Below are 16,780 nucleotides of genomic sequence, written 5' to 3'. Positions count from 1 at the left end.
ACTAGTTTATTTCTTGCCATAGATGATCACAAATCTTTTATTAATACTCACCATCCTATTCCTATTCCTATTCTCTACCCCTTCTTTCTTCACTTTGAGCAGCGAACTATAGAATATCTTGTGCTAATATCCCAGTAAGGTCAAAGATGAACCCGTTCTTAAAGTTTGTACATTTTATCACTGGGTAACCAAAGCCTGGGGATGAGTTTTGGTAGATTACCAGCTTCTTCAGTGCCAGGTTAGAAACCAGTTTGTTGTTCTGGAAAAATTTGCTGATGTGGATCATTTATTTTCTGAGTGGCATTGGTGGCGCTGAAGCAGGTGGAGAACCCTGCTACCACCTGCTGATTTGCCATGTGGAGGGATGGCTCTGCTGCCCAAGGGCTTCTTCCTCGTGAACTTCTTTGTTCCTGGCTGTGTTAATTTTCTCTATTATTATTATTTTTTTTCATTTTTCCCTTTTTCCTACTCACCTGAACAGGATTATACTTTCTTGGTGTCACATTTAAGGCAACTTGGTGATATGGACACTGAAGCAATTCTCCACATATTAACCGGGCAAGATATTTGTCTTTACCAAGCCTCAGTTTCTTCATCTGTGATATGGGGCTAATGATAGTATCATCCTGGAGGTCTTGTTAAATGAGAGAGGCGGTGTAAAGTACTTACCCACCATTTAAAGATCACTTCATTTTTGCTTTTTGAGACTGCAAGCAAGTTAGTCATGTTTCAAGGTGCCTATCACTCTGTGCTATAGTTCTTTCAGCTATAAATTGAGGATAATGTTGTAGATTACTCTTACTTAAGAACTAAATAAGAAAATGCATACGAAGCATTTAACACTTACCTGGTCTACGGTAAATTCTCCATTGATACCAGTTATTTTTACTATTATTTTATATTTATTTATTAATTTTTTTGGAGGAGTACTGAGGATTGAACTCAGGGGTTCTCAACCACTGAGTCACATCCCCAGCCCTATTTTGTATTTATTTACAGACAGGATCTCACTGAGTTGCTTTAGTGCCTTATTGTTGCTGAGGCTGGCTTTGAACTCGTGATCCTCCTGCCTCAGCCTCCCTAGCCACCTGGATTACAGGTGTTTGCCAGGGCAACCAGCTTATTTTGTATTTATAATTTCTATGGGAAAAATTAAAAGCACACCTGGCCACACCCTGTGTTTGATTGACTCATGGTGGCTTGATCAGGTCATACCCTGAGGGTGATTTGCAAGGCCACAACTTGACTGCCCTTCTCTTGCTCTTTCAGCTGCACAGTTGGACAGCATTGGCTTCAGCATAATCAGGAAATGCATCCATGCTGTGGAAACCAGAGGTAAAGTAGTCTAACAGATGGCATTGTTCTCATGGAAGGTCACGCATCTGGTTGCTACCTGCTGTTTCCTGAGTGACTCATTAACTCTCCTAGTGCCAGTGTCAGTGTTTCCACAAGCTACTTGGGTCTGAGGCAGAGGTTCTCAACCCATTTTGTGACATCGATTTTGACAGATCAGATGAATGTTTTAAATGTATATAAAACACATAGGCTTATAGAAATCAGTTACTGAAATTCAGTTACTAAAATACTTAAAAACATAGTTGTGACTTGGTTATAAATACATTTCTTTGTTAATGACATTCTTTTCACAAGTTATAGTAGTAGTTCTGATGACTGCCATAATCTGAAAGTAGTGATAGTTCAGGATGTCTGTAACAATTGTTATATGTTATGAAAATACCTGATTTCTGACCAAGTTGCAGGTATTGAGTGCTACTGTGACTTCACATTCATAATGGAAGGAAATGTGTAATGTCAGTTATAGCTTAGTGAAAATACAAATGTAACGATTTTCCTAATTCATAGGTCTCTGAATTATTTCCAGTGAATGTCTGTAGGCCCTACGCTAAGGACCTCTGATCTTGGGAGTGAGTTCCCAGGACCATCAGGTACAGAGAAGGGATCAGGCCCCTGCCGCACACCTTTCCTGGGTCCACCAGAGTAGGACACTTGAGATCAGGGAGGCTAGATCACCCCTGTAGTCTCCATCCTCTCCTGAGAGACTGCCACAGATGAGAGTCCTCCATTCTGGCAGTGTGGAGCTTTGAGTACACCCATCTGTTGTGCTCTGAGAAAAGATATTAGCCATCTTTCTATAGGATTTGATTTGACTTATTGTTAGAGATGCGACTTTTATTTATTGTACAGCCTCTCTACCTACTAGTCCTTTGTATTTGTTTGAAAGACATTCTGTCTTTTACAGCAGGGCCATAAATATGAATCACTAAAAATGTAGTGAAAATACATTTTCTGAAATCCAGTATTTCTTAATTAATATACAGTAAGTGAAAATGGAAGTTACAAAACAGCTGTCTAGTCTGAGCCCATTCTGGGTCTAGCAGGGCAAGGGTATATCCTATTGCCCAGGGTCATTGTGTTATCAGTGACTTTCTCTGCTGTTTTTTACTCTCTTCTTTGATTTGTCTCTTGGCCTTAATTGTAGTCTATAAATATTTTTGAGATTTATATTGTTAATATAATTTTCCAACAAATTGATATTGTTAGGGTAGTTTTCCAAACAAGTGCAAACTTGTTTTTCATTTGGACAAAAAAATTTAAATGAGGAGTAGGGTTAACAGAAGTAGAAGCATGTAAATGGAATCAAATTTGAATCCAAAGTAACCCTCCCCTGAGTGGATTCATATACTCACCTAAGATGGGCCACCTGTTTGTCTATTTTCAGTATCCAGAAGCAACAGGGAAACCTAATCGTATAAAACTGTTCACTAAGTCTGTGATAAATGCAAAACTACTGTATCTCAGGAGGACAATTTTTTTTTTAATCTGATATACAACTAGAAAATATATACAGTAAGTAGTAGAAGAGAAGGGTCACAAGTTGGTTTGGCTTCTTAGCCTTTGCTTCCTTGTCCCCTGCTGTCTCTAAAATGAGAATGAGAATTATGTTTTTAAGTTCCAAACAAGTTTTCATTTAGCACAAAGTAGAAATAAGGATGCTGTGAGTTAAATGCCATTTTAGTATAACTAACTGAAGAAAGTGGGTGTTTCCCTAGTTTGGTGCATTTATAAACACACATATCTGGGATCCAGAGATGAAAAGCCATCCCCTACTCTCAGGGATTCATCAGTAATTACAACCCACTTGAGCCAGGACTGTGTGAAGTCCTAGGAACACACAAGGATAAAAGAAATAGTCACTTGAGGCCTTTCAAGCCTGCAAGCCTGGCACATTACTGAATACATTTTCTGCCATCGAGCAACATAGACCCATCATTTTTGTTTTGCTGTTATTTTTATAATATTTTTATTTTATAATATTTTTAGTTGTAGATGGACACAATGCCTTTATTTATTTATATGTGGGACTGAGGATTGAACCCAGTGCCCTATACATGCTAGGCAAGTGGTCTACCTCAGAGCTACAACCCCAGCCCCATCATTTGTTTTTGAGCAAGAGCTTTTAGCTCATGAATAATGCAGGATTTTGAAATGGATTTTACAGGTTCTTTTCAGCTGTGATATCCTATCAGTCCCAATCATTTCCTTCTATTCATTAGTTCCACTTTTAGGTAGGTCTGTTGAAGATGCTATAGAATCAGCCCTTTCCTGAATTTATATACACATAAAACTGCTGTCTCCAAATAGGCATTATTTTTCAGGAAAAAGAGAATTTCAAATATTGTTAATTACTATAAAGAAAACAAAGTAAGGAAATGACCAGGAGTGTTGGCTATTGGTGCATTAGATTGAAGAATTTGCATTTAAGCTGAGAACTGAATGATGGAGAGATCTGGAAGAAGAGTGAGCTAGATAGAGGAAATGAGTTGTGTGAAGCTTTGAGATTAGTGTAGCTGATGTGTTAATTTGGGTACAGGGGGAGGTGGGCGGGTTCAGTTGTGAAGGCATTGTAGGCCACCAAAGGAGTTTTGATTATGGTCTGTGCGCAATGGAAACCCACTGGAAAGTTTTAAGAGAATAAGTGACATGAGCTGATATATACTTGAAGTTCATTTTGTTTGGAGAATGGACATCAGTGGGATGAGATACAAAGGAGGATACTGGTTACTTGAAAAGTGTCTGGTATGATGGGCCTCGGATAAAAGGAGAAAAATCTTTTCAAATCACTTGGTCTGAGTGGCCTCATTTTGGAAATGGTGCAGTGGGCGATTTAATCCGTACATTGAAATGAACAGAAGTATTGCAGTGGGGTAGTTTGTGATTCTTCATTCAGGTGTTGGAAAGTAAACTCCTTCTAGTCTAACTGCACAGTTCCTTGGATTTGATGAAAGTCACCTTCCTTTTTCTTTATTAAGAATATTTATATTACAACCCACTTGAGTCAAATGTATGAAAGATGATATGTCATGAGCTTTGTAATGTTTTGAACAACCAATTTAAAAAAAAAGAAAATAGAAGAATATTTATATTACAAATGAATGGATTTTCTAATTTCTCCATCTTGGATAACATTCTATAAAATTAAAAATGTCCTTATACCCCAATATTTTCTATTTTTTTGTGAGCTGATTTTTTTATTTTTATTTTTTTAAATTTTGATTTGCTATATATGACAACAGAATGCACTACAATTTATATTACACATACAGAACACAATTTTTTGTACACAAAGTAGTCACATCCTTCATATATTCTTATATGTACTTAGGATAATGATTACCATGGCATTCCACCATCTTTCCTACTCCTATGCCCCATTCCTTCCTTGCCTTCCCCTGCTCATTCCTATTGTATGAATTTTTTTTTTTATCATGGCACTTTTGACTTTTTAAATTCAAAAATTAGTTAAGTATAACATCTTTAAAAGAACACATTTTGCATCTTTTTAAAAACTCCTCAGATGTTGCCTTTGGCAAGAGAAGAGGAAAGTTTCTTTCCCCTCCGATGACTGAGCTAACACGAGGGCTGAAGTGTGCAGCACACCCGTGAAATCCTAGACAGCTGTACCAAATCCCACTCCTTTGCTAAGAGCTGAGCTGAGTGACAGGGGACTTTAATTAGAGCAGCTTTTAGAAGGACTGAGAAAATGAGAAAGAAGAGCATTTGGCCAGGTTGGCCTAACTTGTGTTCTGACATGCCTCTAATTAAATCGTCACTCTTTCTCTTCTCAGGGATCAATGAGCAAGGGCTCTACCGAATTGTGGGGGTCAACTCCAGAGTGCAGAAGTTGCTGAGCGTTCTTATGGGTAAGTCCAGCACTCTGAAACGTCATCAGGTCCCTGAGTACGGTGGGGAAGGAATCAGGATATCCCAAGAGTCAATGCCCAGAAATCTGCTGCTCCATTCACCAGTTGTCATGGCAGTGGGCACAACCGGGAAAGGTTCTGAGTGGACAAAATAAAAAGTGCCCGATCTAAAGCACCACACCCTCCCTTCAGACTCAGCCGCTGCTAGTCCAAGTGGCGCTTGATCACTCATGTGACCACCACACCCAACTCTATCTTTAATAGCTCATGACTCCCTCTGTTCTCTTTGGAGGCAGGTATTTAGTGGGACATACCCGATGCCCAAGGAAGGGCATCCTTCTAGCCCACAGAGGACCTAAGAGCTCATGTTCCTATTACTGAGGGTGTCATGTAACTCTCAGATAAAATGTATATACACAGATAAATCTTCTGATCCTCTTCACTTCTAGATTTCAACTTAGTCCCAGTCAGTTGAGTAGCAGGACCTTCTTTGCCACGGCTGATATAAATATAAAACCATGTCTCCAAATGGGCAGTATTTGAATCAAAACCCATGAACCCCTGAGTCAAATTTGCTTAGGCTGCAGATTTCCTGTATTTTTAGACATGAGTGCAGCCAGCCTCAGTGAGTCACATGGATCTAAATGGCAAACAGATCAAATTTCACAGATCAGTGGGTGTTATTCTTTTCCACGGAAGCCCAGCCATGCACTTGTGAAGATGGACTATCGCTCGGGGTTCCAGCTCAGTGTTCTGGGCAAAGAAAGTCTCATGTTAGTATTTGTCATTTCTTTTGCCGTCCTCAATCCTGAAAATGGCTTTCAAATGTGAAGAAGTCTCCTTTCTAGTACGGGCCAAAAAAACCTCTAGCTACTCACCCCTTAAAGTCAAAACACTATGGTATTGCTATAAGATCTGCTGTTTGGAATTGTTATTTTCTGTGAGTTTTTCCAGCACTGAGTGTCTTGTTTTTCAATTCAGATTGGAGATATGGTTATGGTTAGTTGTTATTTTTTTAATTCTTTCTTGTAGTTGTCGATGAACAGAATTCCTTTATTTTATTTATTTTTATGTGGTGCTAAGGGTCAAACCCAGGGCCTCTCATGTGCTAGGCAAGTGCTCTGCCACTGAGCTACAGCCCCAGCCCAGATTTTTTTTTAATTGGGTTTTTATTTTGAGATAATTGTAGATCCATAGGTAGTTGTAAGAAATGGCACAGAGGGATTCTATATATCCTTTATTCAGTTTTCTCCAATGATAACAGCCTATAATTTTTTTTCAGTATCCCAGTTAGGATATTGATGTTAACACAGTCAAGATGCAGAGCATTTCCATCACCATGAGGGTCCTTTGTGGTGCCTTTTTTATGTGTGTGTGGTATAGGGGATGGAACCTAGGGCCCTTTACCACTAACCTACATCTCTGGACAATTTTGTGTTTATTTTGAGACAAAGTTTTTCTAAATGGCTGAGGTTGATCTGGAACTTGTGATCCTCCTGCTTCAGCCTCCTGAGTAACTTGGATTACAGGTGTACCCACTACTCCAGGCCACGCCAGTCTGCCTCACTTCCACTTTGTTCCTCATCCCTAGCTTCTGGCAACCAGTAATCTGTTGGGTTTTTTTTCTTAATTTCTTTAATTTTGCCATTTCAAGATTGTTACATAAATGGGATTATGTAATAGGTTATTTGGGAGGTTGGCTTTCTTTTTCAGTCATTATAATTCCCTCAAGATTATTCAAATTGTTGCATGTAACAATAGTTTGTTATTTTATACTGATAGTGTTCCATTGTGAGGATATACCACAGGTTAGCCAGTCACCTGTTGGAAGACATCAGGGTTGTTCCCAGTTTGAGGTATTATGAATGAAGGTGCTGTTAATGTTTGTGTACAGGCCTCCATGCGAACACAAATTTGTTCTTCTGGGATAAATGCATAGGAGTGTGATTGTTGAGTTCTATGGTGATGTGGCTGATTTTGAGAAATCTAATATAAGGAGGAATTAAGAGTCTAACAGGTATCAACCCTCAGTCTTTCATTTCTGACCCAGAGCTGCAAACCTCTGTGCAGAGTGTCTGCTTTCTGGAGCAGATTTTTAGGTGCTAGAGATTAAGCTTTAGAAAGAACTGGTTTCATGCAGCGTCCTTATGGGACAAGATATGCATGCATGGGAAAGTTATAATGCAAAACTAGGATGTTAGCACTTAATAGGAGCAGGATCTAGAAGGCTGAATGGTAAAGGAGAGAATAGAATAATTCCAATTCTATCAATTCCAATACTAAATAATTCTAATACTATTCTGAGCAGTGGCATGGGGGAATGAAATCAGGGTGCCTGGTGACAATAGCAGAGGGTATGGATTCTATGATTGTTATTATTTTAACATCTGCAAGAACTACTTGAGGCTGGGACAGGACAGCTAATGCGAAAAGCTAAGGTAGTTTTTGTATTGAAGAACTTGAATATTGGGCTGAGTAGTTTGGGATTTTTTTGTTTTATAAAATAAGCTATTGAAAGTTCTAAAAATATATTTTGAATCTTTTGCACATGAAAGTGTCAAGAAGGCAATTAAAATAGATTCTAAGAAGAAAAATGGCATTTATTTGCCAAATTGCTGGTAAATCCAAGATGACGAAAGCATGGCAGGGTTTAAGGACTCCAGTGACATCTTTGGTAGGAGCCTTTCCCTTTTCTTTCTTTTAGCTTCTCATTTTCTGTGACCTCTGCTGGTCTTGGTACTGACTTTATTCTCTGTGGGAGTGATCCAGATAGGTCCAGCCTCAACTGTTCTTAGAGTTGCAGCGCTGAGAAGAAAGTATATTTCTTGACAGTTTTGGCAGAAGGCCCCAGGGAGGACAGTGATTGGCCAGCATGAGGCCATTCACATGACTCATTTCTTAATTTGGGGCCAATCATGTGGTCCTCAGCAGATGGACTGAATTTTGTGCCTGTCTCTGGGGATTTAGAAGAATGGGGGTAAAGGGATGGGATAGGGAGGGGTTAGTGCTTGGAACACTGTGGACTGAGCAGGATTACTGATAGAATGATGTAGGAAATAATTCCAAAATAATGGGTGCTGGTAGATAAAAGAAGTGTGCCCCCCACAGGTATGACAAGACCAGAATCTAGATCTTGGGAATGACCCAGCACCAATGTGGAACATATCTTTGATCATGGAAAGACGTGGAGGAAAAAGACAGTTGCAATAGATTGGGCAGAGCTGACCCCAGAGAGGGCTGAACCAAATAGCTGGTCTGAGGTCAAGAATGAAAGGATAGGCTCAAAATGATTGGAGAGAGAGAATCAACAATTTTGTAACCAAGTGGATGTAGGGGAGCAGAAAAGGCTGAAAGATTTCAGAGACAACAGATGATTATGTAAGGTGACACGAGTGAAAAGAACTATGACATTTTAGAATACTTTGCTAATCTAAAAAAGAACCACCTTAGCTCAGTTATGCTGTGCAAGAGTGGTTTTGAAAGGAGCTTGTTTTTATAACTTCGCTTGGTGGCCCTCAGACAAGATATTTGTATTGTTCTCTTCTTCTTCAGTTTTCCTAGGGATAGAGAAAATAATCATGAACATCTGAGAAATGTCATGACAAAGTAACAACCAGAGGCTGAAAGTCACAGGGCTAGATGCCTCTGCCAGGAGGGCATTACAAATAGACTGGAATCCAGACTGAGATCCAACCAGAGCTGAGAGATGACCAGAGAGTAAGATCTAACCTAGTGTTGAGACAGGGATCTGTGATTCTCCCTACCAGTTGATTCTGAATCTTGTGATTAAAGAAGCACCTGTTAGGCAGCGCCCCAGACACAGCTCTGACTCCCTTCTCTTTCGTGCATATGAGGTCTTCATCAGTTCTTGGTACTGATACAAGTCTGGGCTAAGCAAGAGTATAAAATAAATTGGCTCCTGGGCTCCAAACCCTTTCCCTGAGTTGGCTGGTATTAGGAACCTCTCGTTCACTCATCCTTTATTATATATTCTTTGGATGCCCTGTTACATGCGAGGCACCGTATAGGATTTGGTTTATTTGTTGTCTGAGGCTCTCGAAAGTTGAATAGCGTGTTTTGATTGTTGAAAGAATGACTTAGAATTAAAACCAGAGCCTAACTTTAATCACATTTTATTTTTTAAAGCACCAGGGGACTGTAGGTTGGAAAAGGAATATAAGAGCCAGTGCTTTGAGAATGTCTGTTTTACTGGTTAGGGCTCCTTAGGGAAGCTTGTTGGATTTCTCATGGCAAATACAGTGTGGTTCCAGGAGAACCCTTACTCTTTTTCCTAACAACAAAGGTCTTCAGTCATTGGAAAGTGCCTGTTCTGTGCATGTCTGTGACTCTCCCTTTCTCTATTTTAAATAATTGTGTTTTTTTTAATTAAAACTTAGAGGGTTCATTGTAGAAAGTTTGAAGAAAATAAAAAGCTTAAAGAAAATAAGAGTCCTGCAAACCAAACCAGTCACAATCTTTGCTAGCTATTTTATTCTGTGAAATCAGATCATTTTATATCATCCACTTTTAATATTGTATTTTATGGGACAATATAGTAATATAATCAATATACTATATTACTGTTTTGACAAAATGGGTCACACTGTGTATGTTACAAACATTTTTTTTGTTACAAACATTTTAATGGATTTTCTTCATATTCCCATGTTATATAAGTTCTTCTAGAGTGTGATTTTCTTAGGCACATATTGTGTAGGTATAACTTGTTAATCAGTCCCCTATTCTTCTATACATAAGCTGATTGTAATTCTTCATCATTTTAGAAAAGCACTCAGATGAACATCCCCATGGGGCAGAACAGCCGAGGTTAAGAGCATGCACTTTTGAGTTAGACAAGTTGCAGTTCCACTACTTATCCATTTGACCTTAGACAAATTATATAAATCAATCTAGTCTTCTCTCTCCTCACCTTTAAAGGTAGCCCCTCCTTCATATAGTGTGAAGGTGAAATGAAAAGATGCATTGTGGGTTTTGAGTCCAAAGCCTTCGACATGTTAAATAATAAATGCTCACTATTAATCATTTTTTATTTGTATGCACATCTCTATTTATTTCCTTAGGATTTATATTAAGATCTTGAAATGAGTATGTATATGGTTTCAAGGCTCTTAATTGATATCCTATGTTTACTATCAGCAAAGTGTGAGGAGAATGTCCTACAACATACTTTGTATTACATTTTTGCACACAAATCATTGACATTTAAAAATGTCTTTCCTTTTTGTTTAACTTTGCATTTATGGAATTTTGGATGAAACTGAACATTTGTCACATGCTTATTGCTGACTTCTTCTTTTGTGATTTTCCTATATTCTTAGCTTATTTTTCTATTTTCTGTCTGCATCTTTTGTTTAAAACATCTTTTTAGATCTGAAAACTATGTTAATATTTTTATTCATATTTTCATTTATATTTGTTTTGGTTAGCTTTTCATTGCTGTGACAAAAATATCCAAAAAGAACAATTTAGAGAAGGAAAAGTTTATTTGACTCATGGTTTCAGAGGTTCAGTCCATGGTTGGCTGACTTCACTGCTCTGGGCCCAAGGTGAGACAGACCGTCATGGCAGAAGGACATAGTGGAGGAAAGCTGCTCAGTTCATGACAGCCAGGAAGGGATGGAGGGCATAGGAAGGTGCACCCTTACAAGCCATGCCCACCCACTTGCAGTGACCACCAGTCATTCAAACTGGGATGGATGATTGATGAGCTTTCAGCTCTCCTGATCAGTCACCTTACCTCTAAACATTCCTGCATTAACACAGGAGCTTTTGAGTAGACACCTCCTATTGAAACCATAACAATCTTGAATTTTATTTACAGTGCCTTTGTTTTTATTTTGTGTTATATATGTTTTAAATTTTATGGAATTCAGTCTCTCAGTCTTTTTCCTCCTATTACCTTTTATTACTATTATTGCTGTTCATAATTTTGTATTCAGTTTTCATTGTCTTTACTAACTTATCTAGCTCCCTTGATTTTTACCCTTTTAGCTATCACCTTTATTATTTTGATATGTTTCTTATTTTCCTTTGACTTATTTCACAGCATCCATATTTTTCTGAATTTCATTTCTATTTCAGAGCAGGTGCTTTCTGAATTATTTTTCAGAGTGTATTGGTCTCATATGTTATGCTAAAAATATTGTGTTGGATTTTTTTTTATCTCTGTGTACTCAAACCTGAACACAGCAAAATTTCTAAATCTTTGTTTTAAAATCACTCTAGATAAATTCTTGTTCTGTGGCTATTTTCTCAACCTATATAGAATCATTCTCTTATATGAAATTGGAGGGCTGATATACATGGTTCCGGCCAACTTTCTGGTGTTTTTATCTTCCATATAGTGTGGACCTGGGTTCTCTTGGTTGTGCGATTTGGCTATGGTCCTAGAGGAAAGCAGTTGAACCCAAAGCCTGTGTTTTTTCCTGTCACTCTCACATCCCCCCATTCTGAATTCACTTACGTTGATATAAATGGATACTCTTCCTCTGCTGTTCCCCAGTCTAATTTTGCTGCTCAGATGATAATCTTGGCCACTTCAGAAAGAAGGTTCCCCTTCTGTGTGTTTGCTGAGATAGGGGACAGTGAATGCAGTGTGACATCTTCTCCAGAAGTGGCTTGGTCTACGCTTGAGGGTGGGTGGAGGATTCTTGCCTACCACACTGTTTTCCAAGTGGGTTTTCCCCAGGTCTTTATCTGAGCTTTACCTGGTAGGTATTTTTCTGGTGACAGGACAATGTTGACTAAAAGTCTGATTTTCTGTGTTATTGAAACTCCTTGTCCTTTTTGTGTGTGTGTCTTTGTTAGTATTTCACTGTTATAGTGAAGGAATGCAAAATCAGTGTTGCCGTTTTTTCTTATCTTACATTGTCCCTTTTCCCTTTATTTTTATCATATTGGCAGAGTTTTTGTTTGTTTTGTTTTAATTTTTGGAATAGGGTTTTGCCGAGTTGCTAAGGCTGGCCTCAAACTCATGATCATCCTACTTAGCCTCCCAAGTTGCTGGGATTACATGTACATGCCACTGCAACCAGCTGTTTTGACAATATGTAAAACAAGGTTAGGGCTTTAGAGGACACAAGGAAGGTATTAAGTAGTAGTGCTTTAAATCGCCAGATTATGTTAGCACACCTCATCCACTTATCTATAAACATGAACTATATCCTTCCTTTCTCCTCTGGGACCTCAAATGTCTACTTTCTTTTTTTCTGTACCCCTCATTTCCCACTAATTAAGAATTTCTTTCTGAAGGGATCCAGCTGAGACCTAAAGGCTTGGCCAGTAATGAGTGGAAACAACCCCATATTTTGAGTACTGGTTGAAAGGAAGCAGGAGAAAAAAAGAAGAAACTTCCAGTTTTACTCCCCAGCAAAGGGAACAGATAAATGATGATTTGGATTCTTTAAGCACTAGATTAGGGAAGTGACTAAGGCTTTCAAGATGTATAGCCAGAAAATAGAGTAAACACATTTGCTTCTCAAATTGCTAAATATTACATCTAAGCTTGAAGGGTTTACATGCGGGATAAATGAAGTCTCATTTGTACAGAGAATAGTGTACTTATGTAAGTGTTTTCCTCAAAGATGTAATGGGAATAGAGAATGTGGAAGTCTGGAGAAGATTTTAGCAAAAGACAATTCACAGAAAACAAAATACAACTCACTTTTAAATGTAGGAAAGTATGCTATTTTCTAAGGATAGACTTCTAAATCAATGAGGCAAACATGAGAGTCCAGAAATAAGAACCATACATATATGGCCAATGGATCTTTGGTAAAGGTGTCAAGGTAATTCATGAGGGAAAGGAAAATCTTTTTGCCAAATGGTACTAATACAATTGAAAAAAAAAATGAAATTTAACTCTTATCTGGTACTATACCGAAGAATTAACTTGAAATGGATCATTCATGCCTCCTAAATATAAGGATCTTCCTGCCTCCTAATTGTAAGAACTAACGCTAAAAATATTTAGAAGTAAACATAGGAGAAAATCTTTGTGACTTAGTTTAGAAAAGATTTCTTAAAAACAACACAGATAACAAATTAAAAACTTTGCTCCTAAAAAGGTATTGTTAAACAAAAAGAAAAGATAGGCTACAGATCAGAAGAAAATATTTGCAAAACACATATAGGATAAGTGATTTATATCCAGAACACATTTAAAAAAACCTCTTGCAACTCAATAACACAACAAGCCCTCTGCCTTTTTTCTTTCTTTCTTTTTTTTTTTTTTTTTTTTGTACTAGAGATTGAACCCAGGGGCACTTAACCACTGGGCCACATCCCCAGCCCTTTTTTAGAGACAGGATCTTGTTGAGTTAGTTAGGCTCTGGCTAAATTGCTGAGGAACTCTGGATCCTCCTGCCTCAGCCTCCTGAGCCACTGGGATTACAGGCATATGCCAGACAAGATTTGAGAATAAATTGTTCAGTAAAAAAATTTACAACCAATAAAATGTTAAAAAAAAATTCACAAAGGGAAGAAAAAGGATGAAAATATGACCAATGTCATTAGTCATTAAGGAATACAAATTTGAAAAAAAAGCTATATATCCCTGCATGCCTATTAGAATAGCTAAAATTAAAAAATGACCATATCATGTGTTGACAGAACGTGAAACAACCAAAGCTCTCTATTACTGGTAAAAATGCAAAATGATCCAAACATTTTAGGAAGACCATTTGTTAATTTCTTCTAAAGTTAAACATACCATCTGACCTACTCCTAAGTACTTTACCTAGCCCCACTCCTAGATATGGTATTTACCCAAAAGATGAAAATGTAGTATACAAAAACCTGTGTGCAAATATTTACAGTGACTTTACTCATAACATCTATAATTGGAAACAACCCAAATGTCCATCAATCAGCAAATGGATAAACAAATTATGGCATATCCATAACATTGAATATACTCAGTAATAAAAGGATTAAACTACTGGTACATGTAACAACATGGATGGATTTCAAAAGTATTATGCTATGTGTGGCTGCCAGAGGTTGGTGGGGGAGGGAGAGGATTAAGCATAATGGAGCACTGGGAGTTTTTTGGGGGTGATGGAAATATCTTGATTATGATAGCAGTTACATGACTATGCACATTTATCAAAAAGCATGGAACTGCACACTTACAAAAGGATGAGTTTACCTCAATAAGCCACACTTTAAAAACACATCCATACATAGAAGATTTGCAAACTTTCTCCTCACTGGAAAAAAAAAAGAGAGAGAGAGAGAGAGAATTTAAACAATGAGATAACTTATTTTTAAAAAATTCTTTTTAGTTATGATACAACACCATGATATATGTTGGCATAACGACCAAAGCATGGAACTCAACCCATTTCATTTAGACCCCAGCACTACCCCAGCTCCCTCCACCCAACAATCCCTCTTCAATCCATTTAGTTTACTTTTTTTTTTTTTTAATTAATGTCCTGTTTAAGTTTGAATGACTCCTTCCCTCACCCTGATAGCAATGTGCAGTGACAGACTTTCATCTCAGCCAGTTGAGGGAAGGAATCATTCAGACTTTAACTTCGAAGGGGAGCTGGAGCAGTTATCTTTCAAAATAAAAAAAAAAAATGCACATTTTTTACTCAGAAATTATACTTTAAGAATTATTTCTACAAATAAGAGGTACAAGGAAATGGAAGTTTATATTATTGTTAATCATAGTAAAAACCACAGAGCAATTTTAATTTCCATTAAAAGGAGACATTAAATTAATGATGTCACATCTACACAGTAAAGTTCTGCAGAGTAGATATATTTATGTGCCAATATGGAATAGTTTCCTAAGAGATTGTCAAATGAAAATAGCAATACCCAGAATTCCATGCATAGTGTGCTGCCATTTGAGTTTTGATTTATTTTTTGCCATACTGGGAATGGAACCCAAGATCTTTTACTTGCTAGGCCATTTGTGTTTTTAAAAAGGTAGATGTATGGGTTGGGATTATAGCTCAGTGGTTGAGTGCTTGCCATGCACTCGTGAGGCCCTGGGTTCAATCCTTAGCACCACATAAAAATAAATAAATAAAATAAAGATATGTGTCTATCTGCAACTAAAAAAATATTTTTTTTAAAAAAGGTAGATGTATTCCAATATGCACCTGGCATTTGCATTGATTGTTAGGATATGTACGTGAAAAACTGATAGTTTCAGTTGCCTGTACTAGAGAAAAGGCTTACTTTTTAATATATATTTGTTTTCATTGAAACTTTTTTTTACCAAATATATATGTTAACCTGAAAGAAAAAAGACATTTAATTTCCTTACATCATAATGTGTTATTATGAAATTTTAGGAGTTCAAAGTTCAGTATCTTTGTCAGCAGCACAGTAGAGGACCGCATGGTTCTTGGGACTGGTCTGGGGTAACCTTTCTAAGACCACCTCTCTTTATTAGCACTGCTTTCAGTCCGTCTCCTAGTTTTCAGAGTTTACATGGTCATAGGAGAAAGAGGAGTGAGACATTCCACTTGACCCACACGATCCTTTTTTGTATATTGGACTTCTCCTCTAGTTTAGGTTTATTTTACTAAGCTCTACCATGGTCAAGTGACATGGTGGGGAGAAATAGAAGATTCTGAGTTCTACAGAAAATTCTGAGTTCTGTCATGAGTGCCTCAGAAGCGAGGTATGGAAATTGGCAGCACTTTCTGGAAATGGAGTAGCTTGGGGAGGCTGTGTGCAATTTAGTTGGGATATTAAATGAATTAATATGGATGTGCTCAAGTTATAAGCCTTGCCTCATTGGTGCTATAAAAAGCCCTTTAGCTGGACTGTAATTTGACTCTCCTCCCTGTAATGTTACACAATATTCCTATGGTTACAGAGCCCCAGTAAGTGGAAGCTAATCATTAGTTTTCTAAATGTGGTTCATGGAGTAGTTAACTCCCAGAGCTGCCAAACCGTGGCTGGTTTAGTTTCACGTTCACTCATCTTGGGTCGAAGTTGGATTGTTCCTTAGAAAAATGTACAGTAACTTTTGTCTTGCATCCAGAAACCATGCCGGGTGGCAGCTCTCCATGGGTCTTGGGAATGGAAAGGGAAAAAGGTCATTCTAAACAAAGTTTTTTCTGCAGGGAGAAACTATTCGGGGAGTGAGAGATGACAAAGAATTAAAGCTGTACAGCGTTTGGATATTAAGAAAATCATATATTGGAACCTTTTAAGAAACTTAACCACTCTGTGGCTGTAGAAGTAAAATCATGCTTTTTAAGTTCTTATTGGTTTCATGTGAAAAGAGAGACTTCATTATTGCCCAGGGTCACCTGTGAACATCAGCGAGGTGGTCTGCCTATAGGAGCTACACACATTTTATGAGCTGGGGCCCTTTTCTATTTCATCTTCAAGGAAGTGTTCAGGGAACAAAGCTAAGCAGTAGGTTCCAGTTGGGTTTGTGCCTTGCCTGGGAGTTAGAGGCCATTCATGAGCATTTGGCTTCTTCCTTCTGGGATGAAAGTGGGTTCTTTCCCAGGAAATAGAAAGTGTGTTCTGCCCACCCATAACTCACTCTCCTTTCCCTACTG

General features: G+C 37.9%; 1 protein-coding gene across 6 annotated transcripts in view; it reads left to right on the top strand.

Annotated features, from left to right (window-relative positions):
- The window catches only part of Arhgap26 (Rho GTPase activating protein 26), a 409,111-nt gene that overhangs the window by 239,548 nt on the left and 152,783 nt on the right, over positions 1 to 16,780 (top strand). For all 6 annotated transcript variants that reach the window (XM_076856778.2, XM_076856777.2, XM_076856775.2 and 3 more), the window contains 2 exons: positions 1,270 to 1,335; positions 5,148 to 5,222. In XM_076856778.2, coding sequence (XP_076712893.1) covers positions 1,270 to 1,335; positions 5,148 to 5,222 — 141 coding nt within the window. Of the gene's footprint in view, positions 1 to 1,269; positions 1,336 to 5,147; positions 5,223 to 16,780 lie in introns of those variants that run through there.

The sequence above is a fragment of the Callospermophilus lateralis genome, chromosome 5, assembly GCF_048772815.1.
Source record: "Callospermophilus lateralis isolate mCalLat2 chromosome 5, mCalLat2.hap1, whole genome shotgun sequence".
In the NCBI taxonomy this organism is placed as follows: domain Eukaryota; kingdom Metazoa; phylum Chordata; class Mammalia; order Rodentia; family Sciuridae; genus Callospermophilus; species Callospermophilus lateralis.
Note: the sequence above shows the minus strand (reverse complement) of the source record. Positions and strands in the feature narration are given on the sequence as shown.